Source organism: Puma concolor, chromosome E2, assembly GCF_028749965.1.
Source record: "Puma concolor isolate L17-30 chromosome E2, mPumCon1.1.hap2, whole genome shotgun sequence".
Lineage (NCBI taxonomy): Eukaryota > Metazoa > Chordata > Mammalia > Carnivora > Felidae > Puma > Puma concolor.
Genome location: NC_141681.1, coordinates 17,717,170 through 17,735,335, shown reverse-complemented (window position 1 = coordinate 17,735,335; position 18,166 = coordinate 17,717,170). Strand labels below are relative to the sequence as shown.

Genomic DNA, 18,166 nt, shown 5'->3' with positions numbered 1-18,166 from the left:
AATTTATGGTGATAGAAGTTAGAAGATTGGTTACTTCTAGGGCTCGTACCTGAGAGGAAGCATGAAGGATGCATAATCTGCTGGGTGGTAGTTATGTGTGTGTTCACTTTTTAAAATTATTCAAGCTCAAAACTTAAGTTATGTATACTTTACTATATGTATATGTTATGCTTTAATAAAAAGTCGAAACACTGAAAAAAGTAATCTCTTCTGAAATTATGATAGTAATAATTACCAATTTTGTTTATATAAATAACTTATTTAATTTATGTAAATGATATATAATCAATATACGAATGTTTATAATTTGTGTAAATATGTAAATGATATATAATTATATACAAAAAGTTAAAACACTGAAAAAAGTAACAATTTATTCTGAAATTAAGATAGTAGTAATTATTTTATTTATATATACTTTACGTTAAAGCACCTTTTCATATATCAATACTATGATTATAAATATAAAAAAGTATTTTGTAAATTTTAAATTGTAATATTACCAGATATAATTTATTTTTAGAACAATTTTCAATTTTCTAGAGCTGTTTATCTGTTTCTGTTTATGGACCACACCATGGCATAAAAGATTGCATAAGCTACCCTTTCATTTGCTGTTGTAAAATGACAACTAAAAATCATTATCAGAATTAATAAAAAGAGGGGCACCTGAGTGGCTCAGTCAGTTGAGTATCCAACTTCGGCTCAGGTCATGATCTCATGGTTCATGGGTTCGAGCCCCGGGTCAGCTTGGAGCCTAACAGCTTGAAGTGCTGACAGCTTGGAGCCTGGAGCCTGCTTTGGATTCTGTGTCTCCCTCTCTCTCTCTCTGCCCCTCCCCCACTCATGCTCTTTCTCTGTCTCAAAAATAAATAAACATTATTAAAAAAATTTTTTTTAAAGTATAAAAAGAGAGGCTTTGCTGATCAGTAAAGTGACATCTACTCACTATATCAAAATCAAAAGCTGTTCTTTTTTTGTAAGAAACAAAGTATTTTCATGTTATAACAAATGTTATTTGTAAATAGAGAATAGTCAGGAGGTAAATGATCTGGAAGAATACTCTATGCTGTCAGAATTTTACCCATTGAAAATCTTTGGGTTTTGCCCCTAAGCGGTAATTCTAGATAATATCTCTCAGGTTCAAAATAACAAGAAATGTACCAATTTGCTTCATTATTTTAGGTATTGTTCAAGACTACATGTATCAAATACAAGTATCAAATATCTAAAATTACCTATTGCCATGTGAAATAACAATTGTCATTTAAGTCAAGAATGATAGACAACACTCATTTCTTCTTTTTGATATGTAAATATAATTGTTTTCTCTTCAAGGTTTAAAATTTAAGTAATCTTGCAAAGGATGGTTCAACTCTTTGTTACTCTTCTTTTTTACCTTTTAGGGGGAAAAATAGCCATACTTAAGGAGGTAATAAACTTATGCCTTAATATTTGAGACTAAATTTCATGCTTTAAAGTAATGGCTCTTTGCCAGAATCAACTGTGGAGCTTTATAAATATGCATTCTATGATCCTGCCTACTGTAAACCCTTATTCAGTAGGTCTGTGATGGAATCCCAGGGCATCTTCATTCAAGGGAAAAAAAAAAACACCACATATTTCCATATGCAATTCTGATATTCCTCATTGATTACTACTGTCCTAAATTAAAAGGCAGAAGTAATGAACTTGTTCATTTGTTTATTGCTGCTCATGGTAGACAAATATTTTGCTCTCTAAACAACCAGCTTATGTCTAGAAGTAGGAGGTTTAGGGGCAACTGGGTAGCTCAGTCAGTTAAGTGTCTGACTCTTGATTTCGGCTCAGGTCATGATCTCACAGTTCATGGAATCAAGTCCTGTGTCGGGTTCCGTGCTGACAGCATGGAGCCCGCTTGGAATTCTCCCTCCCTCCTTCCCTCCTTCCCTCCCTCCCTCCCTCCCTCTCTCTCTCTCTCTCTCTCTCTCCCTCTCTCTCCCCCCCGCCTCCCTCTCCCTGCCCCCCCCAATAAATAAAATAAACTTTAAAAAAAATTATAAGGTTTGCATATTCTGTTTGTTGATAATGCTTGTGTAGAGTAGAGAGGAAAAAGTGAGCATTGTTGATTTATTCAGTATTGGCTTGAGGGAGGAAAAAAAATCATGTTATATGAATAGAAAAGAAATTTTACAGGAAATCACTTTTTAAAGTGAAAATGAAGATCCTAAAATATGAAAATTTATGTTTGTTCATTAAGAAAATGGTAGTTTAGGTACGCTTGGGTGGCTCATTCTGTTGGGCGGCTGACTCTTGATTTTGGCTCAGGTCGAGATCTCACGGTTCTTGAATTCAAGTCCAGTATCGGGTTCTACACTGACAGTGTGGAGCCTGCTTGGGATTCTGTCTCTCTGTTTCTCTCTCTCAAAAATAAATAAACTTTTTTTTCAATTAAAAAAAAGAAAAAACAGTAGTTTAGGGGTGCCTGGGTGATTCATTTGGTTAATAAGCATCTGGCGTTGGCTCAGGTTGTGATCTCATGGTTCATGAAGTGGAGCCCCACATGGGCTCTGCACTGACAGTGCAGAGCCTGCTTGGGATATTCTCTCTCTCTCTCTCTCTGCCCCTCCTCTACTTATTCTCTCTCTCTTTCAAAATAAATAAATAAACTTAAAAAAAAAAAGAAAATGGTAGTTTAAGTGGTAACAGAATGGAAGATGGAATATTGGGAAATAGGGTATTTGGAGTAGAAAATACTATAGAAAAATGACATTTTTAGTTAAAGTGGTGGAACATTCTGGTAGTGATAACAAGGAAAATAAGATTTTTGTTTGTTTGGTTTTCCCTCACTGAGACTCTGGGGAACAGAAACAAGAATTAATGTTTTACATTGTTTGGGTAGAATCAGTCATGGTAGATGATTTGCTCATTCATTCATAATATTCATTCATTCATTCTAATTGCATAGACAGGAATGTTGGAGAAAAGATTTATCTTTCAGCAGCTATTCTCCTGTTCAGAAACCAGCTCCATCTAGTCTTGGCTATTGTAATCAAGTCATAACCTAATTGGAATATAATTTCTTCTCTGTAAAAACTGAGGGTTATGCTGAATACTTTCACCAGTTTCTAAAATTCTATGCTTTTTATGTGAATTTTAGGTTAATCTCATAAAAACACATTCATTCCATTCATACTATTCTTGCCTAGCCCTCTTTATATTTATTCTCTGGTTTTTTTTGTAGATAACATCTATGTCTTGGTACTGATTCCATTGGTTATTTATGTACTTGCTGTCTACCTCACTGGACTGTAAGCTGTTTGAAAACAGAGACACAGGCCACTTTAGTGTCTGCACCTATGCATACAAAATGGATTACTAGTGACAAAATTAAGTTTTTCTTCTTTTAGAAAATAAACTTTAGGGGCACCTAGGTGGCTAAGTCAGTTAAGTGTCCAATTTCAGCTCAGGTCATGATCTCATGGTTCGAGGGTTTGAGCCCTCTGTTGGGCTCTGTGCTGACAGATCAGAGCCTGGACATGCTTCAGATTCTGTGTCTCCCTCTCTCTCTCTGCTCATCCCCCACTCATGCTCTGTCTTTCTCTCTTTCAAAAATAAATAAACATTAAAAATTTTTTTTAAAGAAAATTAGCTTTAAAAAAATGTTTACTATATATTTTTGAGAGAGAGTGAGGAGAAGGGGCAGAGAGAGAGGGAGAGAGAAAATCTCTAGGTACCCCTAGAGAATAAACTTCTGAACTACCTTGTTGTAATGCAGGGTCTGTGCAGTTAGAAATAACACTGATGTTAGGAATTCCATCTATTTTATTTACTAGATTATTGTGCCTGGCACATAATTGACACTTCAGTTCTGTGTTTAATAAATATATGAATGAATTGGGGCACCTGAGTGGCTCAGTTGTTTGGGCTTCCGACTTCAGCTCAGGTCATGATCTCATGGTCTGTGAGTTTGAGCCCCATGTTGGGCTCCGTGCTCACAGCTCAGAACCTGGAGCCTGCTTTGGATTCTGTGTCTCCCTCTCTCTCTCATGTTCTGGCTCTCTCTCTCCCTTTCTCTCTCAAAAATAAATAAACAATAAAAAATTTAAAAAATAAATATATAAATGAATGAGCAAATACTCATTTATTAAATGTCTTCAAGTTTAAAAACAATATGGATGGGGGGCAGTGCCTAGGTGGCTTAGTCGGTTAAGCATCTAAGTCTTGATTTTGGCTCAGGTCATGATCTTAGTTTGTGGGTTGAGCCCTGAGTCGGGCTCTGTGCTGACAGCACACAACAACATCAACAACAACTATGGATAAAATAACATGTTAATTCCACTTATTTCTTTTCAATGATAGATTATTACATACATTGATAAGTGCATGGTTATTTTATCCCTCTTTTTTTTTTTTTTAATGTTTATTTGAGAGAGAGAGAGAGCAGGGGAGGGGCAGACAGAGAGGGAGAGAGAAAATCCCAAGCAGGCTCTGTGCTGACAGCAGGGCCCGATCCCAAGAACTGTGAGATCATGACCTGAACTGAAATCAAGAGTTGGACGCTTAACCCACTGAGCCACCCGGGTGCCCCCAAGGACATGGTTACTTTAGTTACAAAAAAGTGACTATAAAATATATGGTTATATAATATAGTTAACGCTTAAGCAGTGGAAGAGATCTGTATTCGTTACTGTTTTCATAAACATCAGCTAAATTTTAAGTGTGTATACATTACAATGTATGGCTCTGATAGCACATACTAGGCTGCAGATAATTTCTTTACCTTGCTTGAACTGTGCACCTGGATATCTCTTCTCTCCCTTCCCCTCCCATTAATGCTTTCCTCACCCTGTTTGGGCTCTGAAACCCCATGCTAGAGACCCCTCCTTCCCCTCATCCCCATAGATGACCCTCCTCACCCAGCTAGGCTTCTGACACCCACCCCCTGGGTCCTTCTCATACTCACATCTTTGACTCTGTCTGAACTCCACAGTTCTTAAAGCTCTATTGAAAAAGTATTCTTATAAGATATTTGAAAATTGTAAATAAACCATAAATGTTTTACTCAACAATTTATGCCATAGATATGACATTGAATGTCTTATTTTTTCTAGGACAGACTTAAGTAATATCTTTTGAAAATAATATAAGTGAATTTAGAATGTAGATAACTAAAATGGTTAGTTGAATAGTATACTCCATTCTATATTTCATAAGTCTTAAGTTATTTTGAAAATAATTGTGAAGTTTTTAGATGAAAAATAGTACTTACAAGAAAAAAATATGATGTATTAAAATGATTGTGGAATTCAAATTAGTTTTCTTAGGGGCACCTGGGTGGCTCAGTTGGTTAAGCATCCAGCTCTTGGTTTTGGCTCAGGTCATGATCTCACTGTTTTGTGGGTTTAAGCCCACATTGGGCTCTGCGCTGACAGTGCAGAGCCTGCTTGGGATATTCTCTCTCTCCCCCTCTCTCTGCCCCTTCCCCACTCATTCTCATTCTCTCTCTCTCTCTCTCTCTCTCTCTCTCAAAACAAATAAACTGAAAAAATTTAAAAACCCAAAAAACAATAATAAAATATAATCAGGAAGAAGTGATGTGATTAAGTAAATATGTGATAGCAAACTATTAATTGACTTAAACTGAGAGGAGAAAAATTTGTTAAAAAAGAGCATCACCTACTAGTTATTCTTGGACTTCATAATCTTTTAGAAACCAAATATCCAGTAGACCTGCAGCCAGTACATTTTTCCAGTGGACATGCCAAGTATGATGACTGTCAAGCCTGAAGTGTTTTTAACAGAATGAATGCTGTGTCTCTTCAATGCAGAACTATGTTGGCACATTGGAGGTGCCAGGCATTTTGTTTTAGAATATCTGACATGAAACCATAGCCTTGGGATTTATCAGCTTATTGAGATAGTTAATAGAGAGATGGAAGAGTGAGGCAATTCTCAAACCATTTGCAAGGACTTTTTGAAAGTTTTTTAACTCTTTCAGGTGCTATAGTAGCTTCATATTTAGAGTGTAAAAAAATAAGTAAAACTCAATTTTTTAAACAATATACAGATGTTTATAATTACATTTTTCAGTATAATAGTGTTTGCATCTGATAACAAGGAGCATTCATTATTATATATATATATATAGTGTATGTATTATTATTATATATATAATGTATTTTATGTATATATATATTTATGTGTGTGTGTATATATATATATATATATATATATATATATATATATATATATATAATGTGCGTTATATCATTAGTTTACTTTTTGTTAAATTTTAAAGCATTCCCAGCAGAAAGTATCCTCCTTTTTTCCACAAATATTTCCATTCATGGCTGCTTGTTTGACAGTTGAACAGAAGCATCTTATTTCCAGAGTCCCCCTTCCCCCCACCTTTTATCATTCATCTGTGCATGGAGTTAAGGTCTGTAGTATTAGTTGTGTACAACTTTTATTTATTTTGTTACTTACCTTAAAGTAAATAGGGTAGCTTTCAGAAAAGTCATAAGTCATAAAGTAAGTGGGCTCTCTGACAAATTTGGCCTTTACTTGCTGATCCAAAAGCAACGGAACATTACACGCTAGCCATCAGGTCAAGAAGGGTGAGGTTGAGGATACAAATTCCAGAAAAGGAATGATAACTTACAGAGTTCTTTTTAGCAGATCATCTTAGAGCAACTCTCTGAGGCTACATACTGTCCATGCATAATCTTAATTTTTATTGTATTTATTGATTTATTATATATTTTAGCAAAAGAACATCTATGAGCCCACTGTCCAGCCCTACTTATTTCTGTTCATCCTTTGCCCTGTCCTTTCTCCCCATCAAAGGAAACCATCGTTCATCATTCCTTTCCTTTGTTCTATCACATACGCTTTTTATTTTTTACTGTTGCACAATCTTCATATTCTTTATTGGTACAACCTACCTCAGGATTGTTTTGAAATTAAGTTAAGAAATGTATATGATAAGCTTTGCACAGTGCCTGACCCATCCCCAAATGGCACTTGTGTTATTAATGTTCTTTTGTGGAGAGAGAACAAGAAAAGCGTGCCTTTTCTCAGCTCTTTCCTATGTTTTATCTTCCTGAACACTTCCAGGGAAAGGTGAGAAAGTATGAGGGTTTGAAGTCTTTTCACCTTTTCATGGGACTGAGCAATTTACAGAATGAAGCAGTAGAGAATGGGATTTGGACTATCCCCGGTTAGGGAACTGAGGTCCCAACTGAGAAAAATAAATAAACAAACTGCACTGTTAAGTTTCCAATTTTTCCCTTCTCTTTCACACTGCTTTGTGCCCTTGGGACAGGATTTCTGTCTACTTTGAGTTTGATGCAGTATAGTGAAACTCCTCATAGCCAGTGCTGAAGAATAAAAGACCGAATTGACCTAGAAAATAATCAGTGACATAAATGGATCAGTTAGAGTTTACTGAATGATCAAGCAAACAAACCCCCCACCCAGCCCATTTTTACTGTTCACCTTCCCACCCAACATTGGGAAGCCTTGGTTTGTTTTCAATATCTGAAAATAATTTCAGTCCTCCATTTCTTCCTTCCCCCTGGTGGCCCTGTGATCTGCAATATTGCACCAACTCAAGACAAATTCTTGATCTTCTGAGCTTTTTTTCCAATTTCTGCCCAATTTCCTTTTTTCATACACTCATGTTAATAATTTCTATTAACAGAGTTATTTATTATATCACATCTGTCCTAATTCTACTACGTGGATATTTAAGCAATGCACTTACCTGGGATTTTGGTCAACTAAAATTCATAATGTACCATTAAGTGAGTTGGTTAAACATTACTGCATAATTAGCAGCATTCATAGGAAAAATAGGTAAGACAACAGTCACCTCAAGCCTGGCTGACCAGGGAAAGAGTTCCTTAGACAACAGGGGTACCTGGCTGGCTTAGTTGATAGAACATACTACTCTTGATATCAGCATCATGAGTTCAAGCCCCACATTGGGTGTAGAGCTTACTTAAAATAAAATAAAAAATAACAATAAAAAAAAGAGGGGTGCCTGGGTAGCTCAGGTGGGTAGGCATCCAACTCTTGATTTCTGCGCTGGTCATGATCTCACGGTTGCTGAGTTTGAGCCCTGCATCAGGCTCTGTCCTGGCAGCACAGTGCCTGACTGGGATTCTCTCTCTCTCTCTCTCTCCTCTCTCTCTCTCTCTCTCTCCCCCTCCCCTGCTCATGCTCTGTCTCTCAAAGTAAAGAAGTAAAACATTTAAGAAAAAAAGTAAAATTATTTCTCAATTTAAAAAAAAAGAGAAAGTGCCTTTAAGTAAAAAGAGCAGTTTTTACCAACTGTTACATTAATCCTAACTAAATTTCACTTTATTCCTTTGGGCAGGTTTTCCTGCCTTGCATGATCTGTGATGCATTATGACACACAATATATCCCTCTTAAGCCTGTGTCATTCATAAATTTGATATCTTTGCTTAGGCTGTTGATGTAGTAGCCACCTCCCTCCAGGTTAACCTGTACATTTTTGGGTACTTTTGCTTAGAGTCATCTGTTTTATTAAGTCTCCATTTCTTCATCTCGGTCATGAGAACTTGATAATATTTTCTTAAGATATTTTACTGAATTTAGGATAACTATACCTGTAGCATTTTCCTGATCCTCCAAAAGAAGACCCTTAAAAAGCAAATTAGATTAGCATTCAGCTTGGCCTTCATAATTTCACTTTTTACAAATAGAAGTTGTGTGAAGAGATATTTTTATCCATAAGGTTTATTAGGAACAGTGAGAGACATAGCTTGCTCTTATACAGTTTTCACTTGTGCTTGTTCTATTCCTCTTTCTCTTTTTTTTTGAAAATAGCTTTACTGATGAATAATTTACATATCATGAAATTCACCCATTTAGAGTGTACAAGATTTAATAGTAGTTAGTTTTTTTTTTAATTTTTTAAAAAAATTACTTATTTCTTTTGAGGGAGAGAAAGAGAGAGAGAGAACCATGCATAGCGGAGGGGCAGACAGAGAAGGAGAGAGAGAATCCCAAGCAGACTCCATGCTGTCAGTGCAGAGCCCACTGTGGGGCTCGAACTCACAAATTGTGAGATCGCTACCTGAGCCGAAACCAAGAGTCAGATGCTTAACTGACTGAGCCACCCAGGTGCCCCACCATAATCCAAATTTAGAACATTTTTACCATCCTAAAAAGAAAACTTGTGACCATTCTCTCTTTCTCTTAAAAAAAAAATATCTAGAAGTGATTTTATTTTGTTTTCTAAGGAAGTCTTTCCTCAGGAAACTGCCTTTCCATCATGGATTTCCTATTCTCTTCCTTCATATTCTGTGTTTGTAAACCTAGAATTTCATTCCTTTCTTATCTAATTTAAAAGATAACACAAGAAAAATAGATGTGACCTCTTAACATGAGGCAATTAGCACCAACTTAGGGCTATTTTTCATGGATTGTCAAGAATTCTTTCACTGGGCAGTGGATACTGTAAAACTGTAATTTGGATTGAATTTAGGAGCAGATGACAATAGCATTAACAGCATGATTCATAATATTTTAATATTATAAATCTTTTAATATTTTTATGTCTTATGGGAAGCAGATTTAAAAGTAAGGCCATTGTATATGGTTGGGTTGTACATTCATAGCTTGGAGGGAATTTCTTCAAGATAATGGGGTAAAAGAAAAGTTTAAATGAAGATTTAAGTCTTAGGTTGTTTGGAGTAGCAGAGCCACCCCAGTTATGTCTGAAATCATAGCTTGTGATGGTAATGACTGTATTAACTGCTTCTTCCCTTAGGTAGACATGATAAAACTTCTGACTTCTTTAATTTCCAAACACTTGTGTCAGTTAATCAGAAAATATCTTTGTTGAAGGAATGAGTCCATACTTCCCACACCTTCCATTTGTCCTTGCATGTTACTTTGTTTGTTTTGGGGGCTAGGTTGTGGGGAGGGCTAAGATATAGTAAGTTCTATAATTAGTTACTTTCCTGTGTGTTTTTATTAACATTGCTTTTATACCTCTAATATAGATTCAACTTTATATATACTTCTTTGGGAAGGGTAGTGTGTCTCATTCCACACGAGTTTGTTTTGTTTTGATTTATTTTAATAATTAGAGAAGTGGAGAAATAGTTCCACCTAGTGAAGTACTGGTGATGGGGCTATTAGTAGGACAGTTTTGTTTTTTTTTTTTTAATTTTTTTTTCAACGTTTTTTATTTTATTTTTAGGACAGAGAGAGACAGAGCATGAACGGGGGAGGGGCAGAGAGAGAGGGAGACACAGAATCGGAAACAGGCTCCAGGCTCTGAGCCATCAGCCCAGAGCCTGACGCGGGGCTCGAACTCACAGACCGCGAGATCGTGACCTGGTTGAAGTCGGACGCTTAACCGACTGCGCCACCCAGGCGCCCCCAGTTTTTTTTTTTTCTTGATGTAAATATATTTTGGTAGATCTTTCTCTTTTCATCTAAATTCTTTTTATTTTCATATTGCTTTTAGTTTGAACAAAAAAACAAAAAAGGACTTGAGTATGCTTTTCTTTTAAGTATAAGTAACTGTCGTTTTCAACATGGATTTAGAAATAATTGTTTTAAAATCCATATCTGATGATAGTGCCATTTTTGTTTTACTTAGGTTCTCCCTGCTCTCCTCCCTATGTTATTTGAAAGATACGAATTATTTACTTAAGGCTTTTAGCAGCATTGTAACAAACAGAAAAATTTGAGTCAAGGCATATTATGTTCAGGCAAATACTGAACTTGCCAGATGTTTTAAAGATGAAAGTTTCAAGAGTTAGGTAATAGAGTTTTTCAAAAGAAAATTTTCAAGTTGACTCTTTACTATGAACGAAGATAACATTTAATAGTAAATCTTCTAATTTTAGCTTTCCTTCACAACATTCTTCCTGATCCCTATCCACGTCAAAATTAGGGCACATACTTCAAAGATTAATTAATTGGAAGGATCAAAGTATTCATGCATTCAGTGATCACTTAACTGAAAGTATTGTTTGTTATCAAGGATAAAATGTCCGTGGTGCTACCTTTGTTTTTTAATCACTCATGCAAATAAATTAATAATCTTTTTTATTTGTCGGAATCTTGGGTTTCTTGGAATACTAGGCAAGTCTCTTAAGTCCTGTTTCTCAGTTCTTTTGTAAATGGGCATATGATTCTAATTGGTCTTTTGAAATTCCTTCCAACATTGATTCTACTACCTTTACAGGGTATTTTGAGACTTATTCGTGCCCAAAACCATACAATAGTAACTATAAAAGAATATATATTTTTTAAGTTTTTATTTATTTATTTTGAGAGAGACACAGAGAGTGTGAGCAGGGGACAGGCAGAGAGAGAGAGGGAGAATCCCAACCAGGCTCCATGCTGTCAGGGCAGAGCCCAATGTGGGGCTCAAACTCATGAAACTGTAAAAGAATTTTTTTAATAGTAGATATAAATGTAATTTTATAGACAATGATTATAAAATACATCAAAAAGATATGGATTCTTTAGTCTGGGCTGTAAAAGTAATCATAGTCTAGTTTAGGCATTTACAGTTTCTGATTTAAGAGTATCCTATTCTTGTGCCTTTCTGGAGTATAAATACAGAATAGAAATGACATTATTTCCTTGAGCTCTGACATTCCTTGTTTAGCTTGTTTTGGGAGACAAAAATGCATTTTGAGAGTGAATTAAAATATTTGCTAAAAGGTGCTAAGAAGAACAAGACTAGACTAATGGTCTCACTGGTGAAGCCAATTTAAAGCTAATTATGAGTATGCTAAGTTACACTCTTATTACAAAGGAAGATAATGGACCATTTTGGGTTATTTGATATTTCTTATATTTTGTCTAATTTTGTCCAATTCTAAAATTTAATAAGTTTGGAGACCATCTTAAACATAAGGGATAAAGCCAAGAAGAAAACAGGGGACTGAACTAATGGAAAATTCATTCTTCAGTTCAGTAAAATTACATAATAAAAGAAAAATATTTGCTAATCTTTATGACAGTAATTATATGGATTTGTGTGTGTGTTCTCCTTATTAATTAATTTCATGCTCATTTGTTAGGTTATTGACTTATACTCTTTTAAATTTTTTTCTCCTTCCCCCTACAGAATCTGTCTATGATCTTCTCCCAAAGGAGTTACAGTTACCTCCATCTAGAGAAACATCTGTAGCATCAATGAGTCAGACAAGTGGTGGTGAGGCAGGCTCGCCTCCTCCAGCTGTAGTTGCTGCTGGTATGCATTTCATTTTACTTTATTAAAGAAAAGTAGTGTATTATCTGGCCAACATGAACAGTGCTGGCAAAGTCCATATCAAAAAGAGTGTGATTTGAGGGTTTGTTTTAGGAGGTTTTAAAACATATACTTTTAACCTTAAAATATTTCAATATGCATTTCTTGATATAATTCTTAAAATTTCACATTGGCACATCTGTTAGTGCCATTTCCTTTCTAGGAGCTTATCTTCAGCTATGGAAACAAATTTGAAGCTCTTTTGTTGACTGCTCATAAAAAGGTTACATACCAAGCTATGGATAGAAAATTACATTTGAGTCTCTATTTTAAACAATTATTTTTAAAAATTTGCTGAAAGGGAAAAATATTTGATTTTGTGTAACCTGAAAAAGGACTCTAGCACTCAAGTCTCTTTTCTGTTTGTAGCATGTTACTACAACCTTTTCCCTACATTTAAAAACATGTGACTTAAGACTTCTTTTAAATTCAGTTGAAAGTAATGGGAAATTTGAATGTAATTTTTATATAAAGGTATTTTGATATATCAGTGAAAAAGTATAGAAAGTAATGTTTGAAATTTATCAAGTTTATTTTTACTCAGCTCTCAAATCATACACTTTATAATTATATAAAATTGGTTCGATTTTTTATTGAACCAGAATAAAAGATTGACAGATAAGGTAATAGAAAAAGTCTTGATTATTGATAAATTAATGAGTGCTTACAATAATACTAGATTGCCCAACTGTAATTCTTTTTTTAGTTGGGTTTTATAGATTGCAAAGTGTATTTGGTTTTTTAAAGCAAAGGAAAAAATATATATATATTCTCTGAAGTTGTATCTATTGTTCTAAATAGAGGTTTCTTATCCAATGATACCTCTCATCTTTTAAAATGGTACTTAACATCCATCGCAGCATTGTTTTCAGTAAATTCATTTCATTTCAAAAAGAATGGTGAAATGAAAGGTGATTTAAATGAAGATTTGGTACTATAATAGGACTTCATATATTTTTCTTGTATGCATTAACCAGTGTATCATTAACCTTGTGTACCAGTCTTTTCCCTGAGCTGTATATGGCAGTATGCAGCCTTTCTGGCTGAGGGCAGGAAAACTTTAAACATAGCAAGGAAACTTATCAGCCCTGCTCACTGTTCATGTGTTGCCAGACATTTTCTAACAGATTCTGTGGATTTAATTGTGAACTTTTTAACAATCAAATTGGTAAGATGACCTGTTTTACATTATATGCACTGGGTTCTGGAATATTTTTTTCTGGAATTTAAAATTTTAAATATTGCTTAAAATTGTATCAGATGATAAAATATGAAAAAAGGTTGTAATGAAATATTTCACTTTAAATCCACAAGTAGAAATTGACTAACTGATTTCTTTTATATCTTTTGAGATTGTTTTTTATAGACTTGTTGAATCTATATAGAACTAAAAGTCTGTTTCTTCTGTGCTTTTTAACATCTGTTGACAGTAGATCCAGTTCCTTTTAAAAGCTGAAAAAATGTCAGTTAGGTTTGGAAAAGAACACTTCCTTTTAAATAATGCTAAACTCAGTTTCAAATTGTTATATATAAATAATGAAAGTTCTTGAATTTGAATCACTAATAGAATGTTGATCCTCCCTCCCTCCATATATTTCAGAAAATCCTATCCACATAAATTAAATTGAAAGATATGAGTTGAAAAATCATAAAAATAAGAGAATTAACCGAAGGACATATTCTGAAGTAATAAATTCTTACTAGATTGAGAAGTTATTCACATTATAAAGATGATGAAGAGAGTAAGGGGGTGACATTGGCAGTTGTCTTATATTCACATACAGAAAGTTTCTGTGGTCTACAACCAAGTCATTTGTAACTTTTTTTTTACATAACTTTACTTTAGTAACCAATATAATATTCTAGGATTCTGTCTTATTGGTAAAATAGTTTTTGTCATATAACATTATAGGTAAGAGAGTTTATATTACAGAGTAATTATTGTAGGGAAATCAGTTAGTGTATATCATTATAGAGTTGCTTTTTTATTTAACATATTAATATCTTTAGTGACATAACTGTCAAAGAGAAGGATTTGGAGTAAATTACCAGTTACTCAGTGTTTCCTGACCAAAAGACTTGACATCTAGGGAAAGGCACATTAATTTAGACTTCTGTGAGTTTTTTTTTAAATCTATACATTTGCTGTTTAAATATGAAATGCATAAAAATGATGACTCTTGATGTAGTTAATTCTTCAGAGTTTTGAAGGAGCCGGATTGGCTGCTATCAGGTATGAGGGCCTGGTGGGAACAGACTTCTAGTTCTGCCATAAAGGTTTGTGTTTCACAAGTTCTAAATCAATTTAAATTTTAAAATTTAGAGGCTGGGCATGTAGGTGTTCATGTACTTTTTTTTATTACTTAATTGTTAAAAATGTGTTTCTCAGATTCGCCAATCTAGATTTTTTCCCTTTACATATTACTGAGGGAATGAGTAAAATTGGTGCTGCTAATCCACAATCCAGAATATTGGGTAAAAAAGTATCTCTTAAAATTTTTCTGCTTGTATGCTATTCACACTTTTACATACTCCCATCAGTAAATTCTTTTTATCTGGTAAGCTTCAGAGTTGGGGCTGGGAGAAAGAGAGATTACTTCTACACCTCCTCTCCTCTCCCTGGGCCAAGTGTCAGAATCTGGGAGGTGTAGTTGAGAGTCGCCAGTCTTCAAATTGTACTCCTCATTTTTTAAAGACCTCTGCTTTTGTCCCACTACAACGGTAGTTGAGAGTTCAAGGTTCAATATGTGAATGAATAAGTTTTAGAAATACAGACCTTCTGAACATTATTATAAGTTCTTAGTAGTTAAGACGGGCCATTTTCCTAACACAAAAAAAGTTATCCAAATGAATTAATGGCATTTTTGGCAAAATAAGGAGTTGCTCAAGAAATGCAAATTGTGAAAGGATTCTTTTTGTTATTTGGGTTTTTTTTGTGGGGTGGGGGGAATCCTATAGTATAGGTTATAAAGAACTAAAATGCAAGTATTATTTTAGAAAACTAAAACAGTGACACCAGAGTTGAGGAAGTTTTTGCAAAAAGATATGGCAGGCAATTTTCTTAAATAACAGCTTTGTTGATATATAACTCATATACCAATCAAGTATTTTTTTTAACCTACTTACATGTTTATAATTTTTAATCCTTAGATTTACTTAATTAAAATAGGAAGTCTTTCACAGAAGTGAACAATAAACTTTAATCTTCATTTTAAGAAATCAGATTGTTTTCTTTTTCTATCCCAGACTCTTTTTCTTCATTTTGGTATATGGCATTATGTTTATTAGTTTATATCAAAATAAGATTTTGCTAAGGTAACTGTTTAAGGTTTCTTTATAATTTTTATTCTAATTCATGAGATAAACAATGAATAATTAATCAAACCATAGGTTTTATAATTCAGCCAGAGAATCTTAAGAATAATTGGTGATTCTTTTGTTATTTGTTTTTGTAAAATTGTTACTTTCAGTAATTATATATTAATACTTCTAGAAGTAATACAGTCTCAAGACACTTTTTAGCATGTGTAGGTATACCAGCAGATTAGGCATGTAAATAGAAATGTCTGTTGACTATCTCTACTAGTTAGATGACTACAGGTTTTTAAAACGGCTGTAATTTTAGTTAATAACTTTACGTGAAGTGATCCATCTAATAAACTTTTCTGTTGGAAGAGAGAGACTTATTAAATAGTGCTTTGAATTTTGTGCTATAGCAGTTAATAAATCACAAGTATCTAACAGGTATTTGCTATACTGAAAGAACCTAATTGAGTGCTATTTATATTAGAGGAGAGGACACGAGAGAGCTAAATGAATGGCCTGTAATCAAAGAAGGACAACCATGTTTCAATTTGTTTCCGACATCTTAATCACCTAATAAAATCATAGAATTTCTAAACCATCGATAACAACAACATGTATAAAAAAATGAATTAAAGAAACTGTAAGAGGGGCGCCTGGGTGGCGCAGTCGGTTAAGCGTCCGACTTCAACCAGGTCACGATCTCGCGGTCCGTGAGTTCGAGCCCCGCGTCGGGCTCTGGGCTGAAGGCTCAGAGCCTGGAGCCTGTTTCCGATTCTGTGTCTCCCTCTCTCTCTGCCCCTCGCCCGTTCATGCTCTGTCTCTCTCTGTCCCAAAAATAAATAAACGTTAAAAATTTAAAAAAAAAAAAAAAAAAAAAGAAACTGTAAGTTACCATTTTTGAGTTCCTACTATGTAAGAGGAATTGTGGTAGACAATTTGCATCATCATCATATCTCAATGCTTCCAGGCACAAGCTACCTCTCTTCTTTCCTGCTGGGATCTAAGTTCTTTTCTTCTTGCTACTGCACTTCAGAGAATTGTGTGCTGTTATTTCACTTAAGGAAACTGTAGTTCCTGGACTAAGCAGTGTGTAGGATATTGAATTGGAAAAGCCATACTCCCCTTTAACTCTGCAAGTTTCAAGATCTACAAAATGGGAATATGGGGGTACCCGGATAGCTCAGTCACTTGAGCATCGGACTCTTGATTTTGGCTCAGATCATGATCCTGGGGTTGTAGGATTGAGCCCCACCTCTGGCTCTGCATGGATTGTGGATCCTGCTTAAGATTCTCTCTCTTTCCCTCCGCCCCTTTCCCCTGCTTGCGCACGCTCACTCTCTCAAATTAAAAAAAAAAAAGAAAAAATGGGAATATGATTTCTAGAAGAATATTAAGTTTTAATAAAAGTGATTCACAACTTATTTACTATGTTAGAAAGTATTTATAGTTATATAATTTGCATTTTCTTGAGTTGAATAAATTTTGAGAGCCAGTTTGTCTTTGATTGCTGTCCTAGGTTAACTAGGTAAACATATTTCAGAGTTTTGGCCATGTATTTAGTATACTATTCCTAAAATTAAACTCAAAACTCATTACCTGGAAAGATGATTCACCTATGTAACCTATATATTGATGTGGTGAGCTAAAGTATGAGTTAATCTTGGTTGTTCCATATGGCCATTTCTACTTTTTCTAGAAAACAGGACCACCTCAGAAGGAAGTCAGATTCTAGTTACAAACATGTTGCAAGTACGTTTAAAAACTCTACTCCTCTTGGGGCACCTGGGTGGCTCAGTTGGTTAAGCGGCCGACTTCAGTTCAGGTCGTGATCTTGCAGTTCGTGGATTCAAACCCTGCATCCGGCTCTGAACTGACAGCAACGTGGAGCTTGCTTTGGATTCTGTATCTCCCGCTCTCTCTGCCCCTCCCTCTGTATCTCTGCCCCTCCCCCACTCCTGCTCTTTTGTCTCTCAAAATTAGATAAACATTAACAATTTTTTTAATAAAAAATAAAAACTCTACTCCTTATTCTGTCTTTTTATTGTAATTATATAGTAAATCTAAATGTATACATTTATACATACAGAAATATATATGTATGTGTATATAGATTTATGTTAACATCTGCGCTATTAAAATGAAAAGCATAAACAAACTTGGGCCATAATGGTTAATTCAGAAACAAGTACTAATTCTAGAGGCTAACTGTATTATGAATTATCGTTGACATGTTGAGTTATTCCTTAAATGTTGTCCGCTTATAATTTTTAGCAACAACTTTATAAATAACTGCGATTTATTCTGTTTCTGTTAGAAAAAGCACATTTTTATATTACCTGAGTCTGTAGATTAGCATTTTAAAACTGCTCACAGATTTTCAACCTTTCATAGACAAAATACATACACAAAATAGACACCGTTTCTATCTGTATGTATTTTACACAATTTCACATTAACAAAGCAATGCACAGAAGTGGACTTACTTTCTTATATCACCAATAAGATTGATGATATCATAAGTAAAAGGTGTTACCATACTAATTGCCATAAGTAATTGTTTTATAACAATT

The 18,166-nt window shown here is 34.5% G+C and overlaps 1 protein-coding gene across 9 annotated transcripts in view; it reads left to right on the top strand.

Annotated features, from left to right (window-relative positions):
• NFAT5 (nuclear factor of activated T cells 5) overlaps positions 1-18,166 on the top strand; it is a 119,829-nt gene that overhangs the window by 33,288 nt on the left and 68,375 nt on the right. For all 9 annotated transcript variants that reach the window (XM_086689034.1, XM_086689033.1, XM_086689032.1 and 6 more), the window contains one exon: positions 12,108-12,233. In XM_086689034.1, the coding sequence (XP_086545160.1) occupies positions 12,108-12,233 (126 nt within the window). Of the gene's footprint in view, positions 1-12,107; positions 12,234-18,166 lie in introns of those variants that run through there.